This window comes from Octopus sinensis, linkage group LG27 (genome assembly GCF_006345805.1).
Source record: "Octopus sinensis linkage group LG27, ASM634580v1, whole genome shotgun sequence".
NCBI classification, from domain to species: Eukaryota; Metazoa; Mollusca; class Cephalopoda; order Octopoda; family Octopodidae; genus Octopus; species Octopus sinensis.
Window position 1 is genome coordinate 12,848,361 of NC_043023.1, and position 21,139 is coordinate 12,869,499.

The following is a 21,139-nucleotide window of genomic DNA, read 5'->3' on the forward strand; positions in this document are numbered from 1 at the left end:
TGAGAGAATGACTCACCACAAATATCACAATGATATGGTTTTTAACCTGTATGAATACGTTTGTGACTGATTAAATTGCTATTTTTAGGAAATGACTTACCACAGATATCACAGTGATATGGTTTTTCCGCAGTATGTATACGTCTGTGAACAGACAAACTATCACTTCTGGAGAATGATTTACCACAGATATCACAGTGATAGTGATATTCTTTTTCCCCAGTGTGTATACGTTTGTGTTTAGGTAATTCACTACTGTAAGAAAATGATTTACCACAGATATCACACTGATATGGCTTCTCACCCGTATGAATACGTTTGTGCACTTTTAAAGTAGAAGGCTGAGAAAATGATTTACCACAGATATTACAACGATATGGCTTCTCTCCTGTATGAATACGTAGGTGTCTGGTTAAATGGCTATTTTCAGAGAATGATTCACCACAGATATCGCAATGATATGGCTTCTCACCTGTATGAATACGTTTGTGCACTTTTAAAGAAGAAGGCTCAGAAAATGATTTGCCACAGATATCACACTGATATGGTTTTTCCCCAGTATGAATACGTATATGACTAGTCAAATCACTATTTCTAGTGAATGATTTACCACAGATATCACAATGATGGGGCTTTTCTCCTGTATGAGTACGTTTGTGTCTAGGTAAATCAGCACTTCGAGAAAATGATTTACCACAGATATCACACTGATATGGTTTCTCTCCTGTATGGGTAGGTTTGTGTTTAGGTAAATCAGATCTTCGAGAAAATGACTTACCACAGATATCACAATGGAATGGCTTCTCTCCTGTATGAATAAGTTTGTGATCAGTTAAATTGCTATTTTCAGAAAATGATTTACCACAGATATCACACTGATATGGTTTCTCTCCTGTATGGGTACGTTTGTGTCTAGGTATATCAGCTCTTCGAGAAAATGACTTACCACAGATATCACACTGATATGGTTTCTCTCCTGTATGAGTACGTTTGTGTTGAGTCAAGTGACTAATTTGAGAGAATGATTTACCACAGATATCACACTGATGTGGCTTTTCCCCAGTATGAATAAATTTGTGATGAGTTAAAGAGCTATTGTCAGAAAATGACTTACCACAGATATCACAGTGATATGGTTTTTCTCTTTTATCATTGATTTTTGCTTTAGTTGAATTATTCATTATGAGAGAATAATTTCGTTATACATATCACAATGATAGTATCTGTTTCATTTCTATGAATGTTTGCGTTCAAATACATCAGAGAATAATTAAATGTTATGTTACTTTCATTGGTGATCTTGCTTAATATCTAAAACAGAAGATATAAATTGGTTAATCTTTTGTAAAGTTACTCAAACTTAACCTGTAGGTTCATCATCATCTCTACATTCCAGATGGCAAAAAAAATGTTGCTCTTAACTCCATCATCCAGAAGAAATATTTCCCCATCATTCATCAAAGATTTTATTTATATAAAGAGGCTGATGTATTGATGAATGTGCCTTATGAATATATGGTCTTCCTTTAATTGATGAAAGTCAATCAAAATATCAGACACACCTCTGAATGAAGAAATTTCTTTTAAATCAACATGGTATGATATTATGAAATAGGAAAAAAATTCATTTCTATGAATATATTTGTGTTGCTATTTTCAGAGATTAATTTAATGCTATGCTTCTTTCATCTGTGATTTTGCTTAATATCTAAATCAAGAGGTGACAATTGTCTACCCCTTTGTAAAGTCATCCAAGCTTAATTAACCTGTAAAACAATCATCTCCTCTATATTCCAGACAGCAAAGACTTCAAATTGTTGCTGTTAATTCCATCGTCCAGAAGAAATATTTTGCTGTTGTTTTTCACAGATTTCCTTTATAAGATGAGTTTGATGTATTGATGAATGCTCCTTATAAATATATCATCTTCCTTTGGTTGATGGGAGCTGATAAAATATCAGAGGCACATCTGAATGAAGTAATTTCTTTCATATCAACAGGATGTTATATTCTGAAATAGGAAAAAAAAGAAGCAGTGAGATAAAGAGAATCATTAAACGACATAGTAATTCAACATTGCAAATCTTACAACATCAACACTGTCATCCATTTAATGTCTATGTTTGCAGGGGTCAGAATCCATTGAGGCATTGAAACTTTTACAACATTCTGTATAGAGATTTCTCTATTGTTCCGCCATGCGAAAAATTTTGGTGAAGGGTTAATTAAAATTTTGGCTATGGTGGATCCAATCTACTTCATGCGTGCAAGATTCACTGCAAATATATTTGTATACACACACACACACACACATATATATATATATATATACAAGTATTAAGAGAGGGACCACATGTGGTCACTCTAACGCTAGAAATAGATCCGCAAAGGGAATCCACCACTAAAGAATTGTTCTCAAGCATTAATTCAACATGCCAAGAATGTAAGGGGGCAGGACAAATGAAAAATAACGAAAAAATGGATTAACTCTATACAATTGTTTCATCGTTAATAGATTGTGTAATTTTACTTACAAATCATTTTCGAATCATCGGTAGAGTATATCAAAAACATAATTTGCTGAACCAAACGCCAAAATCCATACGAAATTGATGTTATTAATTAATATTCAATTTCTTTCACCCTTACACACACACATATATGTATATATAATAGTACATATATATGCATAAATACATACGTATACGTACATACATGTTTGTTTATATTCGCGAGTGCCCGTTCTGCGTATTTTATTTTTTAGTATAAAATAGTTAAAAAAATAGATTAATCGTTCTAATTTTCTCTGGTACTATTTAAAAAGTGTGGTCCCGGTGCGCGCTCTCGCGCAAGTCAGTCGTGATTAGTCGATCCTACAACGACTACCTAGCAAAGTAAATAAAACACAAAATAAATAATTGTTTTCACACAAAGTAAATAATTTTTTGGCGATCCATCGGTATAGGTACCGTGAGTGGCTTTGTTTACATTTCTGAAGATAACAGAAACCCTTTTCTCCCACCACTAACACAAACCTTAACCATAACCCCCCACCCCCATATATATAAAAAAAAGACACTTTCTTGAAATGTATCTGGTACTTCCGGTACCTATACCGAAGTTACGCTCATTTTTTTAAAACAGAGTAAAGAAAACAAAGTACAAAGTAAGGATCGATTAGTCACGACTAGCTACTGCGGATGCGCGCACCTGGACCTCTCTTCTTAAATAGTACCCTTGTAAGAGTTAGCACTTCCTTCTCTAAGCTTGGATTCGAAATCGAGTCCAAGAATCATCGGTCGTCAAACACCGATGCATGTATAGGCGCGAAATTAAGAATCCCTTAGTCCTGACATTGCTCAGGTCGGAGGTCAAAGGGAGATGATCAATCAGTTTTTCTCAGAACAAAGGGATTCTTAATTTCGCGCCTATACATGCATTGGTATTTGACGACCGATGATTCTTGGATTCGATTTCGAATCCAAGCTTAGAGAAGGAACTGCTAACTCTTACACCCTTGTATGTTTGTTTATATTCGCGAGTGCCCGCTCTCCGTATTTTATTTTAAAAAATAGATCAATCTTTCTAATTTTCTCCCTTATGTATTCTGGATATATTTCCCATTTCCTAACTTTTCTCACAAGTAAGCGTCATTATCTTGGAGAGGTGCGCGGTACTACTAGCGAACAGTGGTCCAGGTGCGCGCATCCGTGCTAGCTAGTCGTATGTAGTCGATCCTACGACTTTTTAACCCTAACCTTAGTTTGTTAACAAAAATAATGTATTTTCTTAGTTTTAAAGATTGTAGGATCGACTACTTACGACTAGCAAGCGCGGATACGCGAGTGCACGCACCGGGACCACTGTTCGCTAGTAGTACCTTATTATTATTGGTATTATCATCATCATTACAGCCTTAAAATAAATCGTTGTCAACTTACCGTATTCAGATACAAACAACGAGTCAACGATCGTTAATTAAGCACCTTAATTAATTAATTAAGGAAAGTTATATCCCTTTATATGGTTATAGTTCTTCAATTTTCTATGACTGGTTCGTTTCGTTCCTGTGTCTTCTTTGTCCCATTCTGTCAACGATTTTACCTTCAAGGTAATATAGAATATATACACTCACATATTCTAATCTACGACCGTTTCCAGCGCACGAACTGGACCCCGTCGCAGACACCGAAAGAAAGAAGGCATCTTTGACTTATATCTTCCTGATGTGACGTCAGGCCGTTGCACTTTCCATCCGTTTCTGACGTCATTTTCTCTCCTGTCCAATCATTGTCCTTCCTTCACACTTCTCTCTCATCTAAAGAACAATGCTTGGATACCTCTTGGGGATCTTTTCGGTTTGACCGGCAGTTTTTTAAAATAATTTCCACGTAACTAAACACTTTTAAACTTCGTATACTGGTAGAATGTGTTTATAAAACATTTTTCTCTTGGCTTTATTGAGAAGATTCTATAGTTTGTAAGATATTTGGGATCTTTTCGGTTTGAACGGCAGTTCTTAAAAAGAATGTCCCCGTGTTAGGGTCAGAAGTGGGGAGAAAAGGCTTTCTGTTATCTTCACAAATGTAAACAAAGTCACGTGTGTACTTATACATCGAAGCATCGCCTTATTATTTACTTTGTCTAAGAAAAAGAAGGATCTTTTTGGTTTGACCGGCAGTTTTTCTAGCTGCGTCATATGAAATTGTCACCCATAATTATGACCCTAGTATCGATCTATTGCATTTCAATCTGTGTTAGGGTAAGGGGTGGGGGAAGGGTATCTTTTTTTCTTCAAAAATGTAAATAAACCCAATCTGTTTCTTAAACGAGGGACATATTCATAAGGCACATAATGTTTTTTTTACCTCAATAGACGTCATTGATTGGTAGAAATTGCAGACAAAAAACAACAAATATGTTACAAACCACAGAATTTTCTCAATAAAGCCAAGGAAAAAGATGCTTCATAAATACATTCTATCTGTATACGAAGTTTAAAATTTTTTTAGTTACCTAGAAATTTAAAAACCTGCCGTTCATACCGAAAAGATCCCCATTATTCCCAGAGAACAGTTGGCGAACCAGATGGCAGCACCAGGCCCGAATCTGATCTGGTAGAGTTTCTACAGCTGGTTGGTGTTAGGAAGGGCATCCAGCTGTAGTAACTCTGCCAGATCAGATTGGAGCCTGGTGCTGCCTCCTGGTTCGCCAGTACTCAATCAAATCCTGCAACCCATGCTACAATGGAAATCGGACGTTAAACGATGATGATGATGATGATCACAGTGATCTATTTTCTCTCATGTATAATTAAGTTGCTACTTTGAGAGAACCGTCAGTGGATGGAATGTAGTGTCGTGTGTTCGATATTCGAAGGTTGATTAATTCTTCCAATGACAACGGGGAGGGAAAAGATGGCCCCGCTCCCAACATAATGCACAATTACGAAAGGAAATAGAGAAGCGCTGGGATTTTTACCTTTCCACCTACAGATTTAAAAGATAATTCTTAAATCTGCTGAAAATTAGGAAGATTCATCATCATCATCATCATCATTTAGCGTCCGTTTTCCATGCTAGCATGGGTTGGACGTTTCAACTGGGGTCTGTGAAGCTTGAAGGCTTCATCAAGCCCAGTCAGAGCTGGCAGTGTTTCTACAACTGGATGCCCTTCCTAACGCCAACCACTCCGTGAGTGTAGTGGGTGCTTCTTACGCGCCACCCGCACAGGTGCCAGACAGAGCTGGCAAACGGCCACGAACGGATGGTGCTTTTACGTGCCACCGACACGGGGGCCAGACAGAGCTGGAAAACGGCCACGAATGGATGGTGCTTTTACGTGCCACCGACACGGGGGCCAGACAGAGCTGGCAAACGGCCACGAACGGATGGTGCTTTTACGTGTCACTGGCACGGGGGCCAGGCGAGGCTGGCAACGGACACGAACGGATGGTGCTTTTACGTGCCACCGACACGGGGGCCAGGTGAGGCTGGCAACGGACACGAACGGGTGGTGCTTTTACATGCCACCGACACGGAGGCTAGACAGTGCGGTGCCGAAAACGACCACGATCGGATGGTTCGCTTAACCACAGCTGCAATTCCTACTGATGTTGATCGACCTCAATTTGGTTCTGCTTTCTGATATATGAATTGATTTGGTTTGATTTTGATTTTGACTGTTCTCACTGGTCTTGCTAAGTCTTCCATTTTTAAAAGTATTTTATACTAACAAATAAAATATGGAGAACGGGCACTCGCGAATATAAACAGATCATGTCGTGTAGCCAGCTGTAGATGTCTCCTTAGGCTGAATTACATCAACATCTCTCTATATATAAATGGCCAAATGTCTGTCTGTGTGTGCGTGTCCTTTATACAAATCCCCAATTTTTCAGTTAGAGGGTTCGCACTTTCTATGGTCATTCAAAACCGTCCAAGGGTAGTCGTGCACATCTTTACATTTCCCTAGTCACCCCGCAAAGCCATTAAAAAATCAATAGAACAAGGATCTCTGAACAAATAACAATATTTATTTTTCTGTCTGTACAAACGTTACATCTCTGGACAATCAGTAGCTAGATCGCCTTGGTGCAGAAGCAGCAGAGACAGTTTAATCACGATTGTGAAGGCATACTTCACAGATTCGCTGAAGTCATGGATCGCCTTCAGAATTCCAGCCACACGGAGCTGGTCAAGTTGCGTCCGGCTTGGTTGGAAGCAGGGGCGAAGAGGGAGAGAGGACAGCGGTCAAGCGTAGCTGATGCTGATGACTGCACATGCGCATAGGGGGCTTCCGGCAAGCTCTTACTCCTGCACATGCGTGGTGAAAATCCTAAAATGGCGTCTGGGACCAGGCGTCACTACAAGTCTCCCCCTTCAGTGCAGGGCATGAAAATAGAAAGTTTTTAGTGGCACCAGAAATAAGATGGCTACCGATTACCCAGAAGATGTGGCACAAAATATGACAACTCAAAGAAAATGTAATCACAATATACATATAGTTGCAGGAGTGGCTGTTGGGTAAGTAGCTTGCTTACCAAACACATGGTCCCAGGTTCAGTCCCACTGCATGGCACCTTGGGTAATTATCTTCTACTATAGCCTCATGCCGACCAAAGCCTTGTGAGTGGATGTGGCAGACAGAAACTGAAAGAAGCCTGTTGTATAGATGTATATATATATATATGCATGTGTGTCTGTGTTTGTCCCCCTAGCATTGCTTGACAACCGATGCTGGTGTGTCTATGTCCCCGTCACTTAGCAGTTCGGCAAAAGAGACCGATAGAATAAGTACTGGGCTTAGTAAAGAATAAGTCCCGGGGTCGAGATGCTCTATTAAAGGCGGAGCTCCAGCATGGCCGCAGTCAAACGACTGAAACAAGTAAAAGAGAAAGAGAAAGAGAGAATAAGCATGCACAAAAAATTTTATTTTTACAAAATGTTTAATAACAAAACATTGGAAATGTCCAGTACACAAAAGAACAGCTGTCTGTCACAGGAAACTGTAGAGAATCCTCCTCATCATCATTGTATAACATCTGTTTTCCCTGCTAGCATGGGTTGGACGGTTGACTGGGGTCTGGGAAGCCAGGAGGCTGCACCAGGTTGCAGTCTGATCTGGTAGTGTTTCTACAGCTGGATGCCCTTCCTAAATGCCAACCACTCTGTGAGTGCAGTGGATGCTTTTACATGCCACCGGCACATGGGCCAGGGGAGACTGGCAATGGCCACGATCGGATGGTGCGTTTTACGATCCACCAGCACTGGTATCACAGCTACAATTTCCATTGATGTTGATTGATTTCGATTTTGATTCTCACTTGCCTCAACAGGTCTTCACAGGTAGAGTTTTGTGTCCCAAGAAGGAAAGCTATGCATAAATGGACTGGCCACATCCCAGGTAGAGGCCATGGGTTATGGTCTCACTTGTCCTGCCGGGTTGTAATAAATTTTGATATTTATACGATTACACCTGTGTATGAATACTCAGATGTGTACTTAAGTGGCGTTTTTGAGAGAATGATTTACCACAGATATCACAATGATTTGGTTTCTCTCCTGTATGAGTACGTTTGTGATGAGTTAAATTGCTATTTTCTGAAAATGATTTACCAAAGATATCACACTGATGTGGCTTTTCCCCAGTATGAATAAATTTGTGATGAGTTAAAGTGCTATTTTGAGAAAATGATTTACCACAGATATCACAATGACATGGTTTCTCTCCTGTATGAGTACGTTTGTGATGAGTTAAAGTGCTATTTTCAGAAAATGATTTACCACAGATATCACACTGATATGGTTTTTCTCCAGTATGAACACGTCTGTGCCTTCTTAGATTATAACTTTGAGAGAATGACTTACCACAGATATCACAGTGATGTGACTTCTCTCTTCTATCAGAGATTTTTGCTTTAGTTGAATTATTCATTATGAGAGAATAATTTCGTTATACATATCACAATGATAGTATCTGTTTCATTTCTATGAATGTTTGTGTTCAAATGCATCAGATAATAATTAAATGTTATGTTACTTTCATTGGTGATCTTGCTTAATATCTAAAACAGAAGATATAAATTGGTTAACTCTTTCGTAAAGTTACTCAAACTTAACCTGTAGGTTCATCATCATCTCTACATTCCAGATGGCAAAAAAAATGTTGCTCTTAATTCCATCATCCAGAAGAAATATTTCCCCATCGTTCGTCGAAGATTTTATTTATATAAAGAAGCTGATCTTTTGATGAATGTGTCTTATGAATATATGGTCTTCCTTTAATTGATGAAAGTCAATAAAAATATCAGACACACATCTGAATGAAGAAATTTCTTTTAAATCAACATGGTATGATATTCTGAAATAGGAAAAAAGTTCATTTCTATGAATATATTTGTGTTGCTATTTTCAGAGAATAATTTAATGGTATGCTTCTTTCATCTGTGATTTTGCCTAATATTTAAATCAAGGGGTGACAATTGTCTACCCCTTCGTAAAGTTATCCAAGCTTAATTAACCTGTAAAACAATCATCTCCTCTATATTCCAGACAGCAAAGACTTCAAATTGTTGCTGTTAATTCCATCGTCCAGAAGAAATATTTTGCTGTTGTTTTTCACAGATTTCCTTTATAAGATGAGTTTGATGTATTGATTCTGATTCTCAATTGCCTCAACAAGTCTTCACAAGTAGAGTTTTGTGTCCCAAGAAGGAAAGATAAGGTATGCATAAGTGGACTGGCTACATCCCAGGTAGAGGCCATTGGTTATGGTCTCACTTGTCCTGCCGGGTTGTAACAAATTTTGATATTGATACGAATACACCTGTGTATGAATACTCAGATGTGTACTTAAGTGGCGTTTTTGAGAGAATGACTCACCACAGATATCACAATGATATGGTTTTTCCCCAGTATGAATACGTTTATGTTTAGGCAAGTCACTAGTGTGAGAGAATAATTTACCACAGATATCAAAATATGGTTTTTCACCTGTATGAATACATTTGTGACTGATTAAATTGCTATTATCAGAAAATGACTTACCACAGATATCACAGTGATATGGTTTTTTCCCCAGTATGTATACGTTTGTGACGAGTCAAATGACAACTACTAGAGAATGATTTACCACAGATATCACAATGATATGGTTTTTCACCTGTATGAATCCGTTTGTGTTTAGGCAGGTCACTACCGTGAGAGAATGATTTACCACAGATATCACAATGATATGGCTTCTCACCTGTATGAATACGTTTGTGCCCGTTTAAATTAGAATGCTGGGAAATGATTTACCACAGATATTACAGTGATATGGTTTTTCCCCAGTATGTATACGTTTGTGACCAGACAAATGACTACTACAAGAGAATGATTTACCACAGATATTACAATGATATGGTTTTTCACCTGTATGAATACGTTTGTGATTAGGCAGGTCACTACCCTGAGAGAATGATTTACCACAGATATCACAATGATATGGCTTCTCACCTGTATGAATACGTTTGTGCCCGTTTAAATTAGAATGCTGGGAAAATGATTTACCACAGATATTACAGTGATATGGTTTTTCCCCAGTATGTATACGTTTGTGACCAGACAAATGACTACTACAAGAGAATGATTTACCACAGATATTACAATGATATGGTTTTTCACCTGTATGAATACGTTTGTGATTAGGCAGGTCACTACCCTGAGAGAATGATTTACCACAGATATCACAATGATATGGCTTCTCACCCATATGAATACGTTTGTGCCCGTTTAAAGTAGAATGCTGGGAAAATGATTTACCACAGATATTACAATGATATGGTTTTTCACCTGTATGAATACGTTTGTGATTAGGCAGGTCACTACCGTGAGAGAATGACCTACCACAGATATCACAATGATATGGCTTCTCACCTGTATGAATACGTTTGTGCCCGTTTAAATTAGAATGCTGGGAAAATGATTTACCACAGATATTACAATGATATCGCTTCTCTCCTGTATGAATATGTTCGTGTCTGGTTAAATGGCTATTTTCAGAGAATGATTTACCACAGATATCACACTGATATGGCTTCTCGCCTGTATGAATACGTTTGTGCCCGTTTAAAGTAGAATTATGGGAAAATGATTTACCACAGATATCACATTGATATGGTTTTTCCCCAGTATGAATACGTATATGACTAGTCAAATGACTACTTGTAGTGAATGATTTACCACAGATATCACAATGGTATAGCTTCGCTCCTGTATGTGTACGTTTGTGTGTAGGTAAGTCTCCACTGGTAGAGAATGATTTACCACAGATATCACACTGATGCGGCTTTTCCCCAGTATGAATAAATTTGTGATGAGTTAAAGTGCTATTTTGAGAAAATGATTTACCACAGATATCACACTGATATGGTTTCTCTCCTGTATGAGTACGTTTGTGTTTAGGTAAATCAGCACTTCGAGAAAATGATTTACCACAGATATCACACTGATATGGTTTCTCTCCTGTATGAGTACGTTTGTGTCTAGGTAAATCAGCTCTTTGAGAAAATGATTTACCACAGATATCACACTGATATGGTTTCTCTCCTGTATGAATACGTTTATGTTTAGGCAAGTCACTACTGTGAGAGAATGATTTACCACAGATATCACAATGATATGGCTTCTCACCTGTATGAATACGTTTGTGCTCTTTTAAAGAAGAAAGGTGAGAAAATGATTTACCACAGATATCACAATGGTATGGCTTCTCTCCGGTATGTGTACGTTTGTGTTTCTTTAAGTCACCACTGGTAGAGAATGATTTACCACAGACGGAAAGAAGCCCGTCATATATATGTATATATATATATATGCACGTGTGTGTGTGTGTGTGTCTGTGTTTGTCCTCCTAGCATTGCTTGACAATCGTTGCTGGTTTGTCTATGTCCCCGTCACTTAGCAGTTCGGCAAAAGAGACCGATAGAATAAGTACTGGGCTTACAAAGAATAAGTCCCGGGTCGAGATGCTCTATAAAAGGCGGAGCTCCAGCATGGCCGCAGTCAAATGACTGAAACAAGTAAAAGAGAAAGAGAAAGAGAGAATAAGCATGCACAAAGAATTTTATTTTTACAAAATGTTTAATAACAAAACATTGAAAATGTCCAGTACACAAAAGAAGAGCTGTCTGTCACAGGAAACTGTAGAGAATCCTCCTCATCATCATTGTATAACATCTGTTTTCCCTGCTAGCATGCAGTCTGATCTGGCAGTGTTTCTACAGCTGGATGCCCTTCCTAAACGCCAACCACTCTGTGAGTGTAGTGGATGCTTTTTATGTGCCACCAGCACAGGGGCCAGGGAGGGTGGCATCGGCCACGATCGGTCGGTGCTTCTTACGTGCCACCAGCACGGAAGTCAGTTGTGCTGGAGCTGGCAACGGCCACGTTCGGATGGTGCTTTTTACATGCCACTGGCACAGGTGCCAGGGGAAGCTGGCAGCGGCCACGATCGGTTGGTACTTTTTACGTGTCACCGGCACTGGTATCACAACTACAATTTCCATTGATGTTGATTGATTTCGATTTGGATTCTGATTCTCACTTGCCTCAACAGGTATTCACAAGTAGAGTTTTGAGTCCCTAGAAGGAAAGCTATGCATAAGTGGACTGGCTACATCCCAGGTAGAGGCCATGGGTTATGGTCTCACTTGTCCTGCCGGGTTGTAATAAATTTTGATATTGATACGATTTCACCTGTGTATGAATACTCAGATGTGTGCTTAATTGGCGTTTTTGAGAGAATGACTCACCACAAATATCACAACGATATGGTTTTTCACCTGTATGAATACGTTTGTGCTCCTTTAATGTATAATGCTGGGAAAATGATTTACCACAGATATCACACTCAAATGGTTTTTCCCCAGTATGAATACGTAGGTGTCTGGTTAAAGAGCCATTTTCAGAGAATGATTCACCACAGATATCACATTGATATGGTTTTTCCCCAGTATGAATACGTCTGTGACTAGTCAAATTATTATTTCTACTGAATGATTTACCACAGATATCACAATGGTATGGCTTCTCTCCTGTATGAATAAGTTTGTGATCAGTTAAATTGTTACTTCTAGAAAATGATTCACCACAGATATCACAATGGTATGGCTTTTCCCCAGTATGAATAAATTTGTGATGAGTTAACTTGCTATTTTCAGAAAATGATTTACCACAGATATCACACTGATATGGTTTCTCTCCTGTATGAGTACGTTTGTGTCTAGGTAAAGCAGCTCTTTTAGAAAATGACTTACCACAGATATCACACTGATATGGTTTCTCTCCTGTATGAGTACGTTTGTGTTTAGGTAATTCAGCACTTCGAGAAAATGATTTACCACATATATCACACTGATATGGTTTCTCTCCTGTATGAGTACGTTTGTGTCTAGGTAAATCAGAGCTTTGAGAAAATGATTTACCACAGATATCACACTGATATGGTTTCTCTCCTGTATGAGTACGTTTGTGTTTAGGTAAGTCAGCACTTCGAGAAATTGATTTACCACAGATATCACACTGATGCGGCTTGTCCCCAGTATGAATAAATTTGTGATGAGTTAAAGAGCTTTTGTCAGAAAATGATTTACTACAGATATCACACTTATAAGGTTTGTCTCCAGTATGAACACGTATGTGCCTACTTAGATTACCACTTTTAGAGAATGAGTTACCACAGATATCACACTGATATGGCTTCTCTCTTTTATCATTGATTTTTGCTTTAGTTGAATTATTCATAATGAGAGAATAATTTCGTTATACATATCACAATGATAGTATCTGTTTCATTTCTATGAATGTTTGTGTTCAAATGCATCAGAGAATAATTAAATGTTATGTTACTTTCATTGGTGATCTTGCTTAATATCTAAAACAGAAGATATAAATTGGTTAACTCTTTTGTAAAGTTACTCAAACTTAACCTGTAGGTTCATCATCATCTCTACATTCCAGATGGCAAAAAAAATGTTGCTCTTAATTCCATCATCCAGAAGAAATATTTCCCCATTGTTCGGCGAAGATTTTATTTATATAAAGAAGCTGATGTTTTTATGAATGTGTCTTATGAATATATGGTCTTCCTGTAATTGATGAAAGTCAATAAAAATATCAGACACACATCCCGAATGAAGAAATTTCTTTTAAATCAACATGGTATGATATTCTGAAATAGGAAAAAATTCATTTCTATGAATATATTTGTGTTGCTATCTTCAGAGAATAATTTAATGGTATGCTTCTTTCATCTGTGATCTTGCTTAATATCTAAATCAAGAGGTGACAATCGTCTAACGCTTTGTAAAGTTATCCAAGCCTTATTAACCTGTAAAACAATCATCTCCTCTATATTCCAGACAGCAAAGACTTCAAATTGTTGCTGTTAATTCCATCGTCCAGAAGAAATAATTTGCTGTTGTTTTTCACAGATTTCCTTTATAAGATGAGTTTGATGTATTGATGAATGCTCCTTATAAATATATCATCTTCCTTTGGTTGATGGGAGCTGATAAAATATCAGAGGCACATCTGAATGAAGTAATTTCTTTCATATCAACAGGATGTTATATTCTGAAATAGAAAAAAAAAGAAGCAGTGAGATAAAGAGAATCATTAAACGACATAGTAATTCAACATTGCAAATCTTACAACATCAACACTGTCATCCATTTAATGTCTATGTTTGCAGGGGTCAGAATCCATTGAGGCATTGAAACTTTTACAACATTCTGTATAGAGATTTCTCTATTGTTCTGCTGTGGGAAAAATTTTGGTGAAGGGTTAAATAAAATTTTGGCTATGGTGGATCCAATCTACTTCATGCGTGCAAGATTCACTACAAATATATTTGTATACACAAACACACACACACATATATATATATATATATATTTAATCAATATAGGGTGGCAAGGAAAATTTTGTAGAATTTTATTGCCACCAGCGGCCCAGCGGGAAAAAATTAAATAGTCATAGACCATTTTTAAGTTCAACATTAACAATTAAGGAACGGCCATAATAGGCCATTCACCCACTAGAAATAACAGCCAAAGCTTCTACCGCAAATAAAGATTAATTCCGTAAACAGGAGAAAATTAAAAAAACATTTACCCTGTAATTTCTTGTACGGTATACCGTTTCATCCGCTGTTTAATGGTAAACTAACCTGATTAAATTAAATCAAGCCAATCCTCCATAAGCCCTCGGATTCTTCAGCAAGAAATAGCTCAAGTCGGGACAGATATATACACGAGGCATACCCAATCTTGCCAAGTCAATATCTGACCTAAAATTTTCAAATCGTCGCACTCGCGCCAAATTTATCGGCAGCAAATAGATATCAGCCGTCGATTCCATTACGGAATTAACCAAAAAATTCATAATTAATCAATATAGGGTGGCAAGGAAAATTTTGTAGAATTTTATTGCCACCAGCGGCCCAGCGGGAAAAAATTAAATAGTCATAGACCATTTTTAAGTTCAACATTAACAATTAAGGAACGGCCATAATAGGCCATTCACCCACTAGAAATAACAGCCAAAGCTTCTACCGCAAATAAAGATTAATTCCGTAAATAGGAGAAAATTAAAAAAACATTTACCCTGTAATTTCTTGTACGGTATACCGTTTCATCCGCTGTTTAATGGTAAACTAACCTGATTAAATTAAATCAAGCCAATCCTCCATAAGCCCTCGGATTCTTCAGCAAGAAATAGCTCAAGTCGGGACAGATATATACACGAGGCATACCCAATCTTGCCAAGTCAATATCTGACCTAAAATTTTCAAATCGTCGCACTCGCGCCAAATTTATCGGCAGCAAATAGATATCAGCCGTCGATTCCATTACGGAATTAACCAAAAAATTCATAATTAATCAATATAGGGTGGCAAGGAAAATTTTGTAGAATTTTATTGCCACCAGCGGCCCAGCGGGAAAAAATTAAATAGTCATAGACCATTTTTAAGTTCAACATTAACAATTAAGGAACGGCCATAATAGGCCATTCACCCACTAGAAATAACAGCCAAAGCTTCTACCGCAAATAAAGATTAATTCCGTAAACAGGAGAAAATTAAAAAAACATTTACCCTGTAATTTCTTGTACGGTATACCGTTTCATCCGCTGTTTAATGGTAAACTAACCTGATTAAATTAAATCAAGCCAATCCTCCATAAGCCCTCGGATTCTTCAGCAAGAAATAGCTCAAGTCGGGACAGATATATACACGAGGCATACCCAATCTTGCCAAGTCAATATCTGACCTAAAATTTTCAAATCGTCGCACTCGCGCCAAATTTATCGGCAGCAAATAGATATCAGCCGTCGATTCCATTACGGAATTAACCAAAAAATTCATAATTAATCAATATAGGGTGGCAAGGAAAATTTTGTAGAATTTTATTGCCACCAGCGGCCCAGCGGGAAAAAATTAAATAGTCATAGACCATTTTTAAGTTCAACATTAACAATTAAGGAACGGCCATAATAGGCCATTCACCCACTAGAAATAACAGCCAAAGCTTCTACCGCAAATAAAGATTAATTCCGTAAACAGGAGAAAATTAAAAAAAAAAACATTTACCCTGTAATTTCTTGTACGGTATACCGTTTCATCCGCTGTTTAATGGTAAACTAACCTGATTAAATTAAATCAAGCCAATCCTCCATAAGCCCTCGCGAGTGCGACGATTTGAAAATTTTAGGTCAGATATTGACTTGGCAAGATTGGGTATGCCTCGTGTATATATCTGTCCCGACTTGAGCTATTTCTTGCTGAAGAATCCGAGGGCTTATGGAGGATTGGCTTGATTTAATTTAATCAGGTTAGTTTACCATTAAACAGCGGATGAAACGGTATACCGTACAAGAAATTACAGGGTAAATGTTTTTTTTAATTTTCTCCTGTTTACGGAATTAATCTTTATTTGCGGTAGAAGCTTTGGCTGTTATTTCTAGTGGGTGAATGGCCTATTATGGCCGTTCCTTAATTGTTAATATATATATATATATATATATATATATATATATATATACATACAAGTATTAAGAGAGGGACCACATGTGGTCACTCTAACGCTAGAAATAGATCCGCAAAGGGAATCCACCACTAAAGAATTGTTCTCAAGCATTAATTCAACACGCCAAGAATGTAAGCGGGCAGGACAAATGAAAAATAACGAAAAAATGGATTAACTCTATACAATTGTTTCATCGTTAATAGATTGTGTAATTTTACTTACAAATCATTTTCGAATCATCGGTAGAGTATATCAAAAACATAATTTGCTGAACCAAAGGGAGATTTCTCTATTGTTCTGCTGTGGGAAAAATTTTGGTGAAGGGTTAATTAAAATCTTGGCAAGGATGGATCCAATCTAATAAGATTCACTACAATATATTTGTATACACACACACACACATATATATATATATATATATATATATATATATACAAGTATTAAGAGAGGGACCACATGTGGTCACTCTAACGTTAGAAATAGATCCACAAAGGGAATCCACCACTAAAGAATTGTTCTCAAGCATTAATTCAACACGCCAAGAATGTAAGAGGGCAGGACAAATGAAAAATAATTTTTTGGCGATCCTTCGGTATAGGTACCGTGAGTGGCTTTGTTTACATTTCTGAAGATAACAGAAACCCTTTTCTCCCACCACTAACACAAACCTTAACCATAACCCCCCCATATATAAGAAAAAAAGACACTTTCTTGAAATGTATCTGGTACTTCCGGTACCTATACCGAAGTTACGCTCATTTTTTCAAACAAAGAATATAATTTTTTTAAAACAAAGTAAATAAAACAAAAATATAAAGTAAGGATCGACTAGTCACGACTAGCTACTGCGGATGCGCGCACCTGGACCTCTCTTCTTAAATAGTACCCTTGTAAGAGTTACCACGTCCTTCTCTAAGCTTGGATTCGAAATCGAGTCCAAGAATCATCGGTCGTCAAATACCAATGCATGTATAGGCGCGAAATTAAGAATCCCTTTGTCCTGACATTGCTCAGGTCGGAGGTCAAAGGGAGATGATCAATCAGTTTTTGTCAGCACAAAGGGAAAGAGATTTCTCTATTGTTCTGCTGTGGGAAAAATTTTGGTGAAGGGTTAATTAAAATCTTGGCAAGGATGGATCCAATCTACTTTACGATTCACTACAAATATATTTGTATACACACACACACATATATATATATATACAAGTATTAAGCGAGGGACCACATGTGGTCACTCTAACGCTAGAAATAGATCCACAAAGGGAATCCACCACTAAAGAATTGTTCTCAAGCATTAATTCAACACGCCAAGAATGTAAGCGGGCAGGACAAATGAAAAATAACGAAAAAATGGATTAACTCTATACAATTGTTTCATCATTAATAGATTGTGTAATTTTACTTACAAATCATTTTCGAATCATCGGTAGAGTATATCAAAAACATAATTTGCTGAACCAAACGCCAAAATCCATACGAAATTGATGTTATTAATTAATATTCAATTTCTTTCACCCTTACACACACACATATATGTATACATAATTATACATATATATGCATAAATACATACGTATACGTACATACATGTTTGTTTATATTCGCGAGTGCCCGTTCTGCGTATTTTATTTTTTAGTATAAAATAGTTAAAAAAATAGATTAATCGTTCTAATTTTCTCCGGTACTATTTAAAAAGTGTGGTCCCGGTGCGCGCACTCGCGCTAGTTAGTCGTGATTAGTCGATCCTACAACGACTACCTACCAAAGTAATTAAAACACAAAATAAATAATTTTTTTACACAAAGTAAATAATTTTTTGGTGATCCTTCGGTATAAGTACCGTGAGTGGCTTTGTTTACATTTCTGAAGATAACAGAAACCCTTTTCTCCCACCCCTAACAGAAACCTTAACCATAACCCCCCATATATATATATATATAAAAAAGACACTTTCTTGAAATGTATCTGGTACTTCCGGTACCTATACCGAAGTTACGCTCATTTTTTCAAAGAAAATAATTTTTTTAAAACAAAGTAAATTAAACAAAAATACAAAGTAAGAATCGACTAGTCACGACTAGCTAGCGCGCCCACCGGGACCTCTCTTCTTAAATAGTACCCTTATATGTTTGTTTATATTCGCGAGTGCCCGTTCTCCGTATTTTATTTTTTAGTATAAAATATTTAAAAAATAGATTAATCTTTCTAATTTCCTCCATACTTTATGTATTCTGGATATATTTCCCATTTCCTAACTTTTTCTCACAAGTAAGCGTCATTATCTTGGAGAGGTGCGCGGTACTACTAGCGAAGAGTGGTCCGGTGCGCGCACTCACGCATCCGTGCTAGCTAGTCGTATGTAGTCGATACTACGACTTTTAAACCCTAACCTTAGTTTGTTTACAAAAATAATGTATTTACTTAGTTTAAAAAATTGTAGGATCGACTACTTACGACTAGCAAGCTCGGATACCCGAGTGCGCGCACCGGGACCACTGTTCGCTAGTACTACCTTATCATTATTGGTATCATCATCATCATTACAGCCTTAAAATAAATCTTTATCAACTTACCGTATTCAGATACAAACAACGAGTCAGCGATCGTTAATTAAGCACCTTAATTAATTAATTAAGGAAATTTATATCCCTTTGTATGGTTATAGTTCTTCAATTTTCTATGACTGGTTCGTTTCGTTCCGGTGTCTTCTTTGTCCCATTCTGTCAACGATTTTACCTTCAAGATAATATAGAATATATACACTCACATATTCTAATCTACGACCGTTTCCAGCGCACGAACTGGACCCCGTCGCAGACACCGAAAGAAAGAAGGCATCTTTGACTTATATCTTCCTGATGTGACGTCAGGCCGTTGCACTTCCGATCCGTTTCTGACGTCATTTTCTCTCCTGTCCAATCATTGTCCTTCCTTCACACTTCTCTCTCAACTAAAGAACAATGCTTGGATACCTTTTGGGGATCTTTTCGGTTTGACCGGCAGTTTTTAAAAATAATTTCCACGTAACTAAACACTTTTAAACTTCGTATACTGGTAGAATGTGTTTATAAAACATCTTTTTCTCCTGGCTTTATTGAGAAAATTCTATCGTTTGTAAGATATTTGGGATCTTTTCGGTTTGACCGGCAGTTTTTAAAAATAATTTCCACGTAACTAAACACTTTTAAACTTCGTATACTGGTAGAATGTGTTTATAAAACATCTTTTTCTCCTGGCTTTATTGAGAAAATTCTATCGTTTGTAAGATATTTCGGATCTTTTCGGTTTGACCGGCAGTTTTTAAAAATAATTTCCACGTAACTAAACACTTTTAAACTTCGTATACTGGTAGAATGTGTCTATTAAACGTTTTTCTCTTGGCTTTATTGAGAAAATTCTATTGTTTGTAAGATATTTCGGATCTTGTATTGGTTTGAACGGCAGTTTTTTTTAATAATTTCCACGTGTTAGGGTTAGAAGTGGGGAGAAATGGCTTTCTGTTACCTACAAAGTCACGTGTGTACTTATATATCGAAGCATCGCCTTATTATTTACTTTGTGTAAAAAGAAAAGGATCTTTTCGGTTTGACCGGCAGTTTTTTGTAGCGGTGTCATATGTAATTGTCACCCATAATTATGACCCTAGTATCGATCTATTGCATTTCAATTTGTGTTAGGATTAGGGGTGGGGGAAGGGTATCTTTTTTTCTTCAAAAATGTAAATAAACCCAATCCGTTTCTTAAACGAGGGGCGTATTCATAAGGCACATAATGCTTTTTTTACCTCAATAGACGTCATTGATTGGTTGAAAGATGCTTTATAAATACATTCTATCTGTATACGAAGTTAAAATTTTTTAGCTACCAAGAAATTTAAAAACCTGCCGTTCAAACCGAAAAGATCCCCATTATTTCCAGAGAAAAGTTGTCGAACCAGATGGCTGCACCAAGCTCCAATCTGATCTGGTAGAGTTTCTACAGCTGGTTGGTGTTAGGAAGGGCATCCAGCTGTAGAAACTCGGCCAGATCAGATTGGAGCCTGGTGCTGCCTCCTGGTTCGCCAGTCCTCAATCAAATCGTGCAACCCATGCTACAATGGAAATCGGACGTTAAACGATGATGATGATGATGATCACAGTGATCTATTTTCTCTCATGTATAATTAAGTTGCTACTTTGAGAGAACCGTCAGTGGATGGAATGTAGTGTCTTGTGTTCGATATTCGAAGGTTGATTAATTCTTCCAATGACAACGGGGAGGGAAAAGATGGCACCGCTCCCAACATAATGCACATTACGAAAGGAAATAGAGAAGCGCTGGGATTTTTACCTTTTGACCTACAGATTTAAAAGATAATTCTTAAATCTGCACAAAATTAGGAAGATTGATCCATTTTTTAAAAGTATTTTATACTAACAAATAAAATATGGAGAACGGGCACTCGTGAATATAAACAGATCATGTCGTGTAGCCAGCTGTAGATGTCTCCTTAGGCTGAATTACATCAACATCTCTCTATATATAAATGGCCAAATGTCTGTCTGTGTGTGCGTGTCCTTTATAAAATCC

General features: G+C 37.2%; 1 protein-coding gene and 1 pseudogene across 1 annotated transcript; both read right to left on the bottom strand.

The window, feature by feature from the left end:
- On the bottom strand, positions 1-8,451 carry LOC115225438 (zinc finger protein 239-like). The gene is made up of 3 exons (XM_036514271.1): positions 8,408-8,451; positions 1,026-1,152; positions 1-773 (listed from the first exon to the last, which is right to left on the bottom strand). The coding sequence occupies exons 1-3, from the start codon at positions 8,434-8,436 to the stop codon at positions 42-44; spliced, it is 888 nt and encodes a 295-aa protein (XP_036370164.1). The 5' UTR covers positions 8,437-8,451; the 3' UTR covers positions 1-41.
- A 774-nt stretch (positions 8,452-9,225) lies between these two features.
- LOC118768187 overlaps positions 9,226-21,139 on the bottom strand; it is a 68,770-nt pseudogene continuing 56,856 nt past the window's right edge.